Source organism: Balaenoptera borealis (genome assembly GCF_965194805.1).
Source record: "Balaenoptera borealis genome assembly, chromosome: 12".
NCBI lineage: Eukaryota > Metazoa > Chordata > Mammalia > Artiodactyla > Balaenopteridae > Balaenoptera > Balaenoptera borealis.
This window is the reverse complement of record NC_138869.1, coordinates 39,137,767-39,153,352: the sequence shown is the minus strand read 5'-3', so window position 1 is coordinate 39,153,352 and position 15,586 is coordinate 39,137,767. Positions and strand designations below refer to the sequence as shown.

At 54.9% G+C, this 15,586-nt stretch overlaps 2 protein-coding genes across 10 annotated transcripts in view; one reads left to right on the top strand and one right to left on the bottom strand.

Moving 5' to 3' along the window:
- CACNA1D (calcium voltage-gated channel subunit alpha1 D) overlaps window positions 1–9,733 on the top strand; it is a 320,332-nt gene extending 310,599 nt beyond the window's left edge. For all 9 annotated transcript variants that reach the window (XM_082347969.1, XM_082347972.1, XM_082347971.1 and 6 more), the window contains 5 exons: window positions 680–829; window positions 2,210–2,379; window positions 5,098–5,219; window positions 6,851–7,171; window positions 7,640–9,733. In XM_082347969.1, the coding sequence (XP_082204095.1) occupies window positions 680–829; window positions 2,210–2,379; window positions 5,098–5,219; window positions 6,851–7,171; window positions 7,640–7,933 (1,057 nt within the window). In that variant the 3' untranslated portion in view covers window positions 7,934–9,733. The remainder of the gene's footprint in view (window positions 1–679; window positions 830–2,209; window positions 2,380–5,097; window positions 5,220–6,850; window positions 7,172–7,639) is intronic.
- Window positions 9,734–13,561: 3,828 nt separating this feature from the next.
- CHDH (choline dehydrogenase) overlaps window positions 13,562–15,586 on the bottom strand; it is a 60,793-nt gene continuing 58,768 nt past the window's right edge. Inside the window, exons 6-8 of the mRNA XM_082347987.1 lie at window positions 15,444–15,586; window positions 14,868–14,970; window positions 13,562–14,115 (exon numbers count right to left, since the gene is read on the bottom strand). Coding sequence (XP_082204113.1) covers window positions 13,697–14,115; window positions 14,868–14,970; window positions 15,444–15,586 — 665 coding nt within the window. The 3' untranslated portion in view covers window positions 13,562–13,696. The remainder of the gene's footprint in view (window positions 14,116–14,867; window positions 14,971–15,443) is intronic.

Here is a 15,586-nt window from a genome sequence, read left to right as displayed (position 1 = left end):
TTGAGCTGGAGGAGGGTGGGAGAGAGTGAAGAGCTTGGAGGAAGCACAGTCCTCCGTGTGGAGAGCAGTGATGCCACAGGGCCTGGCCGGCTTTCCTGAGGGCTGAGGCCAGGACATCTGGGTTTCAGGGAGGCATCACGACAGTCCTGGGGCAGGGCTGTCTTTGAAAACGTGGTGGACATTGTCCAGGAGAGTCTCCCTCCCCTGGGACCCTGTACTCAAAACTCCTGTCACCTTTCCTGGGTCAGATGCAGTGTGAAGTTGGGACCCTCTTTGCTCCAGGCTCTGAAGGCACCTTGGGCCGGGGTAAGGAGGAGCAGGGATCCGACCAGGTGGCCTGGGAGCCCATCACTGCAGGTCTCTAGGTCCATTTTCTCGCTCTATTCCCAAACTACATCTACTCTTCCGGTTCTCAGGCCTCTGGGGGTAGTGGTGTGGCACTAGCATCGTCAAGGCACTGAGAGAGAAACCCCTTCCTGGTACGTGCGTGCGCACACACATAGACACACACACACAGCCCCGTTGCCAGAGGCATTAACAGTCCAGCCCCACTTGAGGCAGGAGCACGCAGGGAGATGCCAGGGCACCTCGGGCAGGGCCGCTGTGGCCACCGCCGAGGCACGGCCCGAGGAGCGTCTGCCGCCCGCCCAGCCGCTCAGGCCCTCCCTCCCAACTGCAGGTCTGACTCAGGAGACGAGCAGTTCCCAGCTATTTGCCGGGAAGACCCCGAGATACACGGCTACTTCAGGGAGCCCTGCTGCTTGGGGGAGCAGGAGTACTTCAGCAGTGAGGAGTGCTACGAGGATGACAGCTCGCCCACCGGGAGCAGGTGAGGGCTCTGTGGCTCGGGATGCCCTTAGGGGGCCTTGCTGTCTCCTGGCCCTGGGGCTCCGCCTGCTCACGAAGCCACGGGCCACCTGCTGCTGCCCTTGGGACTGTCCTGGGAAGCAAAGCAGGAGCACAGCCTCCAGGCCACGGGAGAAGCCAGGGCAGGAGAAATAGGACTGGAGAGAGGCAGAGTGGAGGCTGGTTTTTCAGGCCTGTTGACTTATTTCCACCAGGGGCCCACCCATGAGGCTTTAGTATGGGCTCTAGAAATGAGAGCTTTTGCTAAATGCTGAGCGCTCTGGCCTGGGGGCTCTCGCCGTGTAGTGGCTCGTCGGCCCGGAGCTTGGTTGGTCTTATTGGACCGCGCCTGCTTCCCGCTCCCATCAGGTGGTCCCTCCTAGAGGTGAGGGGACAAGAGGTCAGAGTGCCACCACTCAGCAGATGTGCCTCTCTAGGCTCCTGTCCTGAAGAAGGCAGGTATGAGGAGAAAGTGGACACTTTGCTTTAGGACATGTAGCAGGCAGTGCAGGGGGACAAAGGCCACCCACCACCCTCTTCTCTGTAAACTGCATCCCACTGTGCCCGGTGGCCCATTGAAGTGGACGTGGTTCTGTGGTGAGGTCACTTGTGGCGTCTGAGATGTTGTTAAACATCAGCCTCATCTTTCAGGCCAGCCACAGCCGAGCCTCCCTCACCCTGCTCTGCGCCACGGCCTTCCGCAGGCCTCGCTGGATGCCTGACTTGCAGAGCCACTGGTTCTGAGCCAGCTGCATTCTGAGTTTCCGTCTTCAGGGCCTTTGGTCAAACCACGACCACCCCTTGGATGCCCTTTCCCCACCTGTGCTCACCTAATCCCACCTTCCCTTCAAGGGCCTGCCCCTCCCTCCTCTGACTGGAATTGAAATGCGCCCCCCCCCCGACCCCGAGAACCCACAGAGCCCCACCCTGAGCCCCTCTCTTCCAGCGCCCACCTTCGCCAGCCTGCGTTAGAATTCCGTGTGCATGAGGTATTTGCTAAGCTCCTTGACCGCGCTTCATGCATCTTCGTGTCCCAGGCGCCCCGCCCAGCACCTGGCCGAGGGCAGACCCTCGGGAAGAAGCGAGCGGGTGATAGTCAAGCTTGCAGGGCATCTGCAGTCCACATCTGACCGGGGTCTGAGGCTGCCCCAGGGAGGGAAAACACCAGCACCTCACTCATCGCAGGTCTGCCGTCCTGAACCTTCCTGTAGCAGCCCTTGCCCTCCATCTAGAATTTTCCATGGAGCTGAGGGCTGCCTTGTTCTACTGTGTCCAAGGTGGTGGGGAGAGGACTGTGACGTGGGCTTGTTAATTAGGCTCTCACGTGTCCCTTGCTCTCTCTTCTGGCCTTTTCGATCACCAGGCAAAGCTACAGCTGTGGCTACTACACCCGATACCCAGGCAGCAGCTTGGACTTCGAGCGGCCTCGAGGCTACCATCACCCCCAAAGCTTCTCGGAGGATGATGACTCGCCTGTCTGCTATGATTCCCGGAGGTCTCCAAGGAGACGCCTGCTCCCTCCCACCCCAACATGTGAGGCCAGATTTTTTGTTTGGGAGCGAGGCTCACAGAGAGCAGTGTGCCTCTTCCCCTGCCCCAGCCCGGGGGTGGTGACGGACGTGGTCCTGCCATGTTGGGGGCCTCCAGTCCTCGAGACCCGCCCCCTAGTTGGAGATGCTGTTGGCTTTCTTTCTCATCTGTGTGCCATGTAGTAGGGCTTAAAGCGCTTCCTGCTGAGAACAGAGAGAGACAGTGTGAGGGCCCAGAGTTGCACGGTATGTAGCACCTGATGAGGGATTTTCTGTGCGCCTCATCACTGCCTTTGAGCTTGGGATCTGCCCTGACAGGTAGGCGAGACATGCACCACGGTGTTGATAGGTCCACTCCCCAGATGGGGCAGTGACCCCTTAGAGGGCGGAGGATGGGCCCACGCACAGAGTGGACTTGAGCCCAGGCCTCTGAGGAGCAGCCGGGGGTTCTTGGTGTCCACCCTTCCTCCTCTCTTCCACCTTTGCCTTGGTCTGCCGGTGCTCTCTGCTCATGGTAGGTTGTGGCCTTGCTGGTGACCTCCAGGGTAGGCGCTCCCATCCTGGGGCCAAGGAATCCCGTCCCGCAGAGAAGGGGCAGGGGCTGGCTGCTCCCTGACCTGGTTTTCGTGTGCAGGTGGCATCAGTGGTGCCACCGGGAGATCTGGGTCACCCCCAGTGAGGAACTTGAGCGGAGGAAGGAAACACAGCAGTGGCCCCTGCCAGTTCCTGGCTGGGTAGTTTGATTTTGGACACGTGGACATTTTGATGCTGGTTAAAGAATATCTACTTCTGGCGTTTCTGAAGAATGAGGCATATTTTGGGGTAGGACTCTAATCAGTAACCAAAAATAACCAAGACACAGCGGCTCTGCGTCCGCCATCTAGTGCACGGTAACAAGTGCAGTTGGGTGGTGCCCAGGTCCTATCTCTCTCCAGCTGTCATAGCCCTGCTGGGAAGTGTAATCAGACCCGTTTCCATGGTTAATGTTTAATTCCACAGCCCCAAACACAAGCTGCTAAACAGAGCAGTTCTGGGGTCCATCAGTACCAGGTGACACACACGCAGGCGAGGCTGGACAGAGGCCCCTGGCCCTGTGAGTTCCACTGCCCTCCTGTGACCTCCCTTCCTCCCTTTGGTGGCCACGATAATCACCATTCGCAGGCGCCGCCTCTGTGAATCAAGGACCCTGAGCGGGCAAGAGTGGCTGCCCTCTTTATTTTTAAGAGTGAATAAATTAAGCGCATCTTATTTGCTTTGCTGCCCATCCATTCAGACCTCAGGCAGGGAGACCACAGAGCCCCTGTGTTCTCAGCCACAGCGGGATTACTTCCCCCATTAGAGACGGTGGTGCAGAGCAAAAGAGAGGATCCACTTTCAAAGCTGAAAGGTGCTACCTGAATGACAGCGGTGGTAGTTTTCCTTTCCTGGCTCCATCCTCTGGCCCCACCATCTGACCCTAGGAGGGTCCGAGAGGTGGTGCTGACCAGGGAGGCCCGTCCTCCTCTTAGAACACTTAAGTTTGGTCCCGCGTGGCGCGTGGAGGGAAGGCTGTCTGATGCGGATGGCAGGTGTCCGTGTCCCATGTCGGCAACTGGATGAGGAGGCCCAGCAGGCCCCACGGTGTGCGTCGGGCCCACGAAACAGGGCTCGTTGTCTGTCTGGTCCCTCCCTGTTGGGCAGTGGCCGGCAAGGGCTCGGTCTGGTCTCCGTGCGCTTTTGGAGCCTGGACCCCAGAGAAGGGGCTCTGCAGCTTCGCGTGCGGTCCCAGGATGCCGGGGGCCTCCCCAGGCTGGTCCCTGCAGTTTTCCAGTGCAGGAATTAGGGGGGTGTGGAGTGTTGCCAGGGCATGAGAAATGCCCTATGAGCTCAAGGTTCCCAATGCAAGAAAGGACTGTTGAGGTGACTCAGCGCTGCCTCGCAGGCCACCAGTAAGGCTGCCGAGGCAGCTCCACGGCGGTAGCGCCTGAGGGGACGTGTCCTGGGGAGGCCTCTGGCCTGTGCTCGGGGCCCAGAATTCAGACTGATCTCCCGGGCCTGGCGCCCTGTGAAGCCACGAGTTCTGGATCATCTTGTCATCACTCGACCTGTTTATAAGCCTCTATTCAAAGTGGCTGTTAACAGGGCAGCCAACCGCATTTTTTAAAGTTCAAGGTATCCTTTCTTGTTTATTCTGTCTTCAGGGCTAGGGAAGCTGGGTCTTTCCCCACAAAAGGCTCTGCTAATTACCTGGTTGAGCTATTAGGGCAGGTAGCAAACAGAAGTGTAAACACAACACAGGAGCACAGCAGGATGCTCCAGCCCCCAGAGACACTCAGGATGTCTGGAAGGTGAGAACGGGCAGTCAGCAAGCGTCTCTGGGATTCTAGAACGACGTTGTGTACTTGACCCGGAATGCTGTGTCCCCACCACGTGCAGGGACAGGGGCCTAGGGTCAGAACAGCCACCCTCTGGCTGCCTCTAGCTCCTCCCCCTGAGAACAGGTGTGGCAGGGAGGAGAAATTGACTTGCTCTTTTGAAAACATCCCTTAGTTGGGCTGCTGCTTCCTCCCTCCCAAAGTTCTGAGACACCACCCCCGCCCCCCGTGCCCAATGCTTTTTCTTGGATGCCTTGCTTGCTTCCTCCTGGGCCCCCTGCTGAATGTCCAGGGGGCTGCTCTGACCCCAGAGCCCCGGGGCCCTGACGGCCGGTTTCACAGCTGCACGGTGTGCTTTAACTTCTCAGCCCCCCGGAGATCCTCCTTCAACTTCGAGTGCCTGCGCCGGCACAGCAGCCAGGAGGAGGTCCCGCCATCCCCCACCTTCCCCCACCGCACGGCCCTGCCTCTGCACCTGATGCAGCAACAGGTGAGCCGGCACACCTGGCCCTGCCCCCAGGGCCGATGGGCACCCCGTCCCCCTTGGCTGCCAGCACTGGAGGGAAGGGGGACCCTTCACAAACACTCTGGTTCAGTCCTGCGACAACCTCGCCAAATAGAAACTATCATGAACCCTGTTCTACGGAGAGCAAGCATCACAGAGGGAAGGTGACATCCCTGAGCTCACACAGGAGGTGAGTGGCCGAGTTGGCATTTGAGTCCCAGGCTGCCAGCTTCCAGAGCCAGGCTCTCAGCCTAGCTGCACACACCCTTCCTCGGCACTGAAGGCAGGGCCTGGGACAAGCCACACTGCAGGGAGTGGCGGCCGCTTGACTGACCCTGAACAATCGGTGCTGCCCTTTGCTCTGAGAGGTTGCCCTGTCATTTACGGAGCCCTCTGGGGGTCGGGCCCTGGGGTCACGAGGGTGTGTGAGCCTCCGACCTGCCTGCAAGGGGGGTGTAATCCAGGGAGACCGGCCTGTCAGGGCGGCCGGACAGGAGGGAGCCCAGGGCCTGCAGGGCCTGCGGGGCTTTGGCTCCAGGACAAGAGTATGGTACTTTGTCTTCCTGAAAAGAGCACATCAGAGATGCTGTCCTCTTGTGTCCGTGTGTGTCTGGGTCAGGTGGGAGCACACACGGTATGGTTTGCTTCTTACCCTGAGCGTCCATTTCAGAGTTTCTGTTCAGGTCTGCCAACCTTTTGCCTTTCTGCCTTCCTTTTTTAAAAAAAATTATTTATTTATTTGGCTGTGCCGGGTTATAGTTGCAGCATGCTGGATCTTAGTTGTGGCAGGCGGGATCTAGTTCCCTGATCAGGGATCAAACCCGGGCCCCCTGCGTTTGGAACGCAGGGTCTTAACCACTGGACCATCAGGGAAGTCCACTGCCTTCCATTTTTTATGTTAAGTTTTGTGTGTTGCTTTGTCGTGGACGGAGGACGAACCTCTGGAAGGCCCTGGCCATCGCATGCCACACACCAAGTAGGCATGGAGGTCTATGTGGGCTTGTGCGTGACAGTGCCCTGTCCCCTGCTGGCCCGCCCTGCCTCCCCCAGGCGGTCCTGGCTTCCGATTTGGCCACAGGCCTGTGCTGTTCATAAACCCGGCCTCACCGTCCCCCTCTGCAGGCGGGATGCCAGGGCAGACCTGCCGTGGCGCCTCTGGAGGTGGAAGAAGCAGGCTTGTACCTCGTGCTTCTGAGCAGAGTGCTGGCTGCGGGATGAGTTGCCCTAAAGAGAACCGGCCTGTTTCCCTACGAGCGCTGGGCGCCGTCAGCTTGCCCTGAACGCACTTCCCTATTCAAACCCGGAGTGAACCGGGAGCCATGTTTATACCCCACAGCTTGTGTGTCTTCCCTGTTTCTTCATGCTTCTAAGCAATTTCACCAATAACTGATTCCTACCTGGGAACAGTCACAGGAAATATATTATGCATTTGGGGGAAAAGAAAACACGGTCTGCTAGAAAACCAAGTTTTTACGGCCATTTCATTGAATTACTCAGTGTGCTGTGTCCTTCTGAAGCCCCTGTAAAACAGCGCCTCCAGCCTGGTCTGTTTTGAGGGGGCCTGAGGCCGGGACCTCTGAGGACCTCTGGTCTCCCCACTTCCTCTTTCTCCTCAGATCATGGCAGTCGCCGGCCTAGATTCCAGCAAAGCCCAAAAGTACTCGCCGAGCCACTCCACCCGGTCGTGGGCCACCCCGCCAGCAACCCCGTCGTACAGGGACTGGACGCCGTGCTACACCCCACTGATCCAGGTCGAGCGGTCGGAGGCCCCGGACCAGGTCAACGGCAGCCTACCGTCCCTGCACCGCAGCTCGTGGTACACGGATGAGCCCGGCGTCTCCTATCGGACGTTCACACCAGCCAGCCTGACCGTCCCCAGCAGCTTCCACAACAAAAACAGCGACAAGCAGAGGAGCGCAGACAGCTTGGTGGAGGCGGTGAGTGTGGCCGCAGAGTCTGCACGGGAGGCGGAACTGGGGAGAACCGCGTGCAGCAGGAGCGGGTGGTGGTTCTGAGGTGGGCTCTGGAGCCCGGATGCCGGGCTTCTGAACCTGGACTCCGCCCACTTCTTAGCAGCAAGGATGGTACTTAAAGCATGAATATAAAAACAGCACCCCTGCCGGGTTTCATCAGCTAGCTGTACCTAGGATTGTGTGTGCTGTTCCTGCAAATATGAGTAGCTTGTACTGAAACATCTGTCCGCAGTGGGTTGCACTCTCGTTGGGCCACGTGCAGTGTTTGAGCTCCTTCAGATTTTCAAAGCCATTCACCTTCCCTCTTAGTTACCATGTATGGGGTCTAGCAGACATAACTGGCTGAGTCCCAAGATCACATCGTGCAGTCAGTGCTTGAGGTGCTTTTTCTGTCCTTTTGCATTCATGCCACCGATCCTCTTTCCTGTACAGGTTCTGATATCCGAAGGCTTAGGACGGTATGCGAGGGACCCAAAATTCGTGTCAGCGACAAAACACGAAATCGCCGATGCCTGTGACCTAACCATCGACGAGATGGAGAGTGCAGCCAGCAACCTGCTGAACGGGAATGTGCATCCCCGGGCCAATGGGGACGTGGGGCCCGTCTCACACCGGCAGGACTACGAGCTCCAGGACTTCGGGCCCGGCTACAGCGACGAGGAGCCGGACCCCGGGAGGGATGAGGAGGACCTGGCAGATGAAATGATTTGCATCACCACCCTGTAGCCCCCAGGGAGCGGCCGACTGGCTCTGGCCTCAGGTGGGGTGCCGGAGGGCCGGGGGAAAAGTGCCTCGTAGTTAGGAAAATTTAGGCACTAGTGTGGAGTCCCTATTCAATTAGACTTTTGTACAAGTGATGTCATGCCTCAAGGAAGCCATAAATCTGGTAAGGGACAGCCGCGCCCACACGCTCAGCCCCAGCTGTGGGCAAGAGCAGGTCCAGCCCTCCTGGAGAGGACCAGCGAGGAGGTCGGACAAGCCCTGCCCGCTTGTCCAGAGCGCTGGCCCGCCACCCGCGGGCACGGGGGGAAGGTTTAAAGGTGATGACGATCACCATACCTATGTCATTACCTCAGCCATCGGTCTAGCATATCAGACGTTCACTGGGCCCAGCGTATCCATTTTTAAACCCCTTTCCCCCCAAAACACACTGCTTCCTGATTCCTGTTCGGCTCTTCTGAAATACAGTGTGTAAGTCAGGACCTACCTACCAGCCGTCATCCTGAGAGGGGAGCGGGACCCTGTAATGGGGTTTTCTGTGATGTGACGCCAGTTTACAGGAGAGAGCATCACTCCGACGGTCGGTTTCTGACTGTCAGGCAAAGGGCAACTGTAAACTGGAATAAATAATGCACTCGCAACCAGGTAAACTTAGATATGCTAGTTTGTTTAAAAATTCTAGATTTACTGTATATGACTTGTAATATACTATAATTTGTATTTGTAAAGAGATGGTCTATATTTTGTAATTATTGTACCGTATTTGAAATGCAGCAATATCCATGGGTCCTAATAATTGTAGTTCCCCACTCAAATCTAGAAACTATTAGTATTTTTACTCGGGCTATACAGAAGTAGAAGAAATAGAGCCGATTCTCATCTATCCAGTGGAAATCTTTTGGGGGTGAAATTTTAAGTTCAAAAGAACTTGGCACTACAGAGATTTTTCTAAACTATTTTGAGTCACTATACATCTGTCTTTACACAGGAGATGCCAGATGACTGTCTGCGGTCTTTTTTTGGGGCAGGGGTTCTGTGACTTGATGTTGTACCTTCCCATCCACCATGGGTTGCAGCTGTCTTTTGTTTTGCTTTAGTAACTCTCCGATGAGCACACTGCAGCCTAGGTCGAGCTGGTTACTCTGACCCGGTGGCATTCATAGTTGTGGTTTTCTCAGCTGCCCCCCACAGGATATTTCCGGCGCAGAAATAATCGCACAGGTGAATGAAGTCCTTCTGCTGTTGTCCCCTGGGGACTGGTAAGGCTGCTTGTCTTAGGAGAGAAATAAGGAGTGCTGGGGACAGAGGGGGCAAAGGATGATCTATAGGACTAGACGTCGGGCTCTGTACAAATCGTATTGTTGCCTTTTTACAAAACATTGCTGTACTGTGTGTTCTCTTTGAGGGCTTTTATATGCAACTGAATGAGGGCTGAAGTTTTCATTAGAATGCACTCACACTCCAATTGTACTTCTCGATGAAAACCCACTTTTGGATCATTAGACCCATCAAGGCTTCCTTTTCTGTTCACAGAATTATGCCGACTTTGTCAAGTTACCTTGGCAGGGATTCCCTGCAGTCAAAAAGACTGGTAGCGATTTTTGGTTCAAAGTTTTTAAATATTACGTAACCTGTTAATGTTTTTTTTTTTTTTTGTAAATAACACTTTGTTATGAAGACCTTACACACCTCTTCTTAAGACATTCTTACTCCAGATCCAGGCAAAAACACTTCAAGGTTTGTAAATGACTATTTCCTGACGTAAATTCTTTTTTATTAAAATGCAAAATGATCTTCAGAATAAAACTGTGTAATAATTTTATTGTACTTGGGAGCTCTCCTTGCAAAGACCTGGTGTTTGCTAGTGAGAGCTTCGGGAGGGGCAGGTACTCTGTGAGGGCACTTCTGTAATTATGTAGATTTTTTTCTTATCCTCTTGGTGCCTTCTCCTTTTTTCTTATCTTCATGCTGATGGTAACTTAATTCCAGCTGCAGAGAGCACCGTTTCTCCTAAAGGGCTAACCCACTGTCACCGTCATCTCAGACTCTGTGTCTCTCCACCGAGCATTGGTCTTTCTTACTGTGTGGCTTGGCTTACCATCATCAGTCCAAAACTGCCGTAACAGGACTGAGTTTTCTGGTATAGTCGGTGATCTTTTCTAGTCAGCACTTAACTGGCATTTTTACAGGCTGCACCACTCCTAATACCTGTCTGCTTTAAGCCTGCTTCTTTGGAAGAAAAATTTGAAGTTGTAGAGCGTGGTTTTTTTCTTTCAGGAATCTTTTAAGATTAAATGTCTCTCCTTTTTAGTTCCCCTCCCACTCCCTAAAAAAAGTCATTTTGTTGTGTCCCCAGGAATAGTACATTTAGTTTCTTTCATCTTGTGTTTTCCATAATATCACAAAACAGAAATGGCAGCAAGAACCTCGTTAAAATGGTCTCTGTGATTTCCATCCAGACGGCTGGGCCACGCAGCACCTCCCAGCCTGATTCTGAGATGTTCCAGAATCAGCCAGTGGCTGGGAGGGGTTGGTTGTGAAGGCCCCAGAAGCTTCTCCAGTACAGGATGGGCTTAACCTGCCTGATGAACCCACTTTACGGCTGATGCCACGCTTGTGAGAGAAACCAGAGCAGTTTATTCTGTGTTGTTTATGTTTTGCAGTCCTGAGTGTCTTTGCCCGTTGCCTGTTTTCCTGCAAAGGTTTTTACTGTTAGGCTGGGTGGTCAGTTTGTCCTGAAAACTGGTTAGCACCACACACACAGTTCCAACTCCTTTACTAGCCTCCCCGACTCAAAACCAGACTCCAGCTATGGCCTTCAAAAGTTTTTACTTCTCTGATATTCCTTCCCTACTGGGGACCTAGGAGGGCAGGCGAGAAAGAGGAGCAGGCCTGGGGCCCTTGCTTCTAACCAGAGGACGAGAGCGAGAATGGTTGTGAGGGCGCCCTGCGGGGACAGTGGCAGGAGATGCGATGGGAGACTGGGTCTCAAGACGGGGCCAGCGGAGAAGGGTGTGTGTTTTTTCTGGTTTTTAAGAGAAAGGCGCCTAGGTATTTGATCTGATGGTAAGTCGTGCGGTGGAAATCTGAAATGACCTTTGGGCGGAGGCACACGGTTTGGCTGGTGAGAAGACTCTATTTGAACTTGTGGAAATGGCGCCTGCAGCATGCACAAGGGCCGCACAAGGCCGTACGTTAAGGCGCCAGAGTCCCACCTCCGGGACCTGCCCTTTCCTGGTCACCTGCGGGCAGGCTGCTCCTCTAGCTATGTGTTCTGGCTCTTATTCTACCAGGAAGAACCCTCTGCTGATGCAGCAGCTCCAACACTGGCTTCTTCAGAGGGGTCAGTGTTCTGACCACTAGCCACATTTGCAGCTTTCTGTTTGTTAGGCTTTTTCAACCATTTTTGGAAGTGTGCGTTTTTCCTTTTGTGGAGTACTGCAGGCTTTTCGCTAAGGGACTTAAACGACGTCTTCCTGGTTCTTGCAGAGGCTGAGCGCCGGCCAGTCTCCACGCCCCTTGGGCTGCCAGCCTGTGGCTCATCCTCCCCAGTTCCAGTTCGCGCTTTCCTCCCCTCTCTGGCTTCCTGGGCCAACAGCCCTCTCTTTCTGAGATCGGAGCCTCCTTCGTGGTGGTGGACCCTTCAGAGCCTTCAGGTCAGGACACGGGCCACTGCTCCACTCTGCCCAGGTGGCCACAGCACTCAGCTGTCGGGGCTCGAGGGACGAACCGCCTCAGAATATTCTGTCCTGGGTCTGAACTCCAATAGCAGTTTTCTGTTGGGTCCTGGATATACGACACTCATGCTCTTCTCCTTTGAAATGTGTGTGTGTGTGGCAGTGTCATGTGATCGCATGGGACGAGGCCCCGTAGCCAGGGTGGGAGAGGGGCCTGGGTGCCATCCACCGTACAGGTTCCCCTTAGGCACTTTGCTTTGCCCATCGACACACGCACACCAGCGCGTCAGCCACTGTCTCAGAGGCCGAGGGCACCACGGTACGCAGAGGTGACCGAACTGAATGGCCCTGTCACCTGCCATACCGGCGCCAGAGAAGGTCAGCGCAGTCACACTCAGGGCTGGGACCCCCCGCACACCTGATGTGTCACTTCGTGGCCCTCAGAGCAGGGGGCTGGCGCCCGCACTCCTACTGTTCCTTCGCCCCTGCAGGCAGCTCCAAGACCCAGAGGAGGCCTGTGGGCAGGTGGGGACCTCTCTAGGAGAAAGACATCTCTTGGCAGATGTAGAATTTTCTTTCTTGACCCTCCGTTGGAACCGAAAATAAAGCAAGATACAGGTAAGATTAAACAAGATTTGCTTAAAGATTTTTAAAGGAAGGATGGTGTGATGGCTTTCTTCTTTCCACCCTTCTGGAGATCTTTCTCAGAAACGTAAGTTGCAGCTGTCGGGCCTCCAAGGCACTTCAATCCACTGTGATCCAGGGTGAAGCCAGGAATGTTCCATTTTCCTCCCCTCCTGATTCTGGGTCCAGCATGACAGGTTTCCATATAGCACTTCCATTCTTTCTCACCGTAGACAGTGGCTTTTGGATATCGTCAGAAAAATCAATCCAAAATGCATTCAACTTTTCATTACCTTGTAAAGACAGTCTGGATAATGACAGTCTCAGTTCAAAAATAAGTTACGGGATTGCGTTATTGAATTATAAGAAGTTTAAAGATCAGAGAGCTGTCTTAAATGTTACTTTGTATCTGTTCCCCCCCCACTCCCCAAACTCAAATCTTTGCCAATTTATTCTTCTTTCACTCAACTGTGTTTTTTTACAGGATCAGGATCATAGTTTTACTTGACTGCTTTTCCCGTCAGTCTGCCTCCCGCCTGGTCTGTTGCTGTGGACGTCTGAAGAATGAGAATTAGCCAGCCGTGGCCACTGCTGAGCCATCCATCTCCCCAGGCTGAGAGGGAGGCTTTGCATGGAGTGGGCCAGGGATGCAGGTCTGCTCTGGGTTTCTAGGTTTCCTGGCAACAGGAAAATCTTTAAAAATGCTAAACCCTGAAACCCATGGTAGTGAAAAGGCCCTGCAGACTCCTGAGTCCTGGAAAAAGTCCCAGAATTCCTCTCATCGGGCTGATGGTGTTAATAAGAACCAGAGCATCAGAGAGGAGGGCTGCAAGCCCCTCAGAGGGACCCAACTGAGCACCAGTTCCTGCCTCACTCTGGGAGTGAAATCAGGAAGCGGCAGAGAAAGGAGAAGCCTGTTTCTTCCAGCAGGCAGCTTTCCCTCTGGACACTGGAGGCTTGTGCACACATCCCAGCTGAGCTCCACGCTCCCTAACTCCTGTGGGACTCTCGGCCTCCGCTGCAGCTTTCAGCCTGAGGGGGAGGGTGCCCCGGCCTCGGTGCAAGCACCCTGCTCTTGGACGGGCTTGCCTCCAGAGGGAGCCTGGGAGAGAACCACTTTCCTCAAGTCCTATCAGGACCCAGGAACACAGCAGGACTCTGGGTTGGAGAGCGCCGCGGAACACAAGACAAGGACCTGGCCAGAGTTACCCATTCTCCACCGGCCTCCCGTCCCCTTTGCTGTCCTACCAGGAGGCAGGGAGGAGGGGCCCCAGCCAGAATGCCGGCCTTCCCCACAGGGCCCCCAGGGACATGCTGGGAAGAAAGAACCCGATTCACTGACCAATACTGGTTTCATTTCTTAAGAAATTATCCAATTCTTGGCCATCAAATTGTAACATTCTAGAGAGATCCAGGAAAGCACATTTGGCGCAAGGGCTGTGCTGAGCCTTCTTTCTCAGGGACAGCCTCAGCGCTGGGTGGCCAGGGTCCTGGGCTTGTAGACAGGGACAGCCTCATCCCAGAGAGCTGGCCGCCCCTTGATGATGTCGGCTGCCTTCTCTGCGATCATGATGGTGGGGGCGTTTAGGTTGCCGCTGACCACACTGGGCATGATGGAGGCGTCGACCACCCTGAGGTTTTCCACCCCGAGGACCCTGGTCTGCGGGTCCACCACTGCCATGGGGTCGGAGGGCTGGCCCATCTTGCAGGTGCACGATGGGTGGTAGGCGCTGTCTGCCTTTGCCCGCACAAAGGCGTCTATCTCCTTATCCGACTGGACGTGGCTTCCTGGCTGGAGCTCCTTCCCCCGGAACGGTGCCAGAGCTTTCTGTGCAAAAATTTCTCTGGTCAGCCTCACACACCGACGGAAGTCATTGATGTCAGTTTCTGTCAAGGAGAAGAAACAGGTTAGATGCCTCCTCTTACCATGCTGGCCTCGCTGGAAGATTCTCCACTGGGAGAGGCTCGAGAAGCTGCCCAAGGGGACAGTTGAGGGACATGGAGGTCCGAGCCACCAGGTTGCTTTGTCACCTACCCATCAGCAGTTGCAGTGCAACCAAGCAGAGTCCCACGAAGCCCAAACAGACAGCATCCTAGACGGACACAGCTTGCCCCAGAGGCCCTACGTTTAAATCGGGGATCTGAATTTTCTTATCTATAAAATAGAAGACTACACGTCCTGCCTCTGCCACAGCGTGAGTATTATTGGGCAAAACCTGCCCAGTGGGGACCGTGCGGTTTTGCTGTGCATAAAGAGGCAGGCCCAGGAGTGTAATTTGCTTTTAGAAGATACTCACAGGAACAGTAAGAAAAATGTTCTGTGAGCTATCTATACACAGCCAGATCTCCTTGCGTCTCTTGGTAGATTGTTCTGGAAGCTGCAAATCCTGCCTACTGTGTAAAATGGTGTGTCAGCGTTAGTTCAAGTGACCGAGGGCACCACATAGCAACACGTGCAAGTTTACAGCCCGGGATAATGGGGTGGAGGGAGGACAGAATGTGACTTGAGTCTCAAAAATGGGGTCCAGGGGTGAGATTCAGGGACAAATATGAACCCCATAAAGGCATTCATTCATTCAATCAATCCATCAATGACCCAACAAGCCCAGGTCTGGGAGAGACAGCAGTGGCTGAATTACCTGTTGACAAGTAGTTGGGTTGGATCACAGGGTGGTCATGGGGGTTGGCACTTCTCAGTTTGAGCCAGCCCACGCTCGTGCCCCGCATGGTCCCCACATGCACCTGGAAGAGCCCAGAGAGGCGGTGACCCCTGTTAACCCCCCCAGCTTAGTCATTTAGAGAGGCCTCGGGTTTCCTGTGCTCCGTGGGACTCAACACCCAGAGTCAATTAAGAGCAGATACATTTTAAAATCTACCCGCATCTTACCAATCCCACCCCCAACACACACAAAAGGCATCAAACCACCTCAATCACTCTCTCCTGCTCCCTGGCTTTATACCTGATGGCTCAGATGTTCAGGGGCTGGCAGAGCCGGCTTCATTGTCCATTTCTAGTACTCAGGACCCGGTGCCTCTGCCCCGAGCTGGGTGCGGGTGTGGCCTTGCTGTGCACCACGCAGTCTGCTTCACTCTACCTCTGGCTCCCCACCCCCCTTCCCTCCCCTCAGACGCTCTGAGCAGCTGGAGAGCAGGGCATCGCCTTCTGGGCCGCCCACCCTGGAGGCGCTGCTGCAGTGGGGAGACGACCTGCTCACCTGGTAAGCCTCCTGCTGTGGGGGGACCCGCCCATGGTCGATCACCTGGGAAGGGAGGAAGTGGAACTGGATGTCCGGGTGGGGGACCCCAGGCTGGCTCCGGATGAACCCACCTGTTTCCAGATGGGACGTGGCTCCATCCC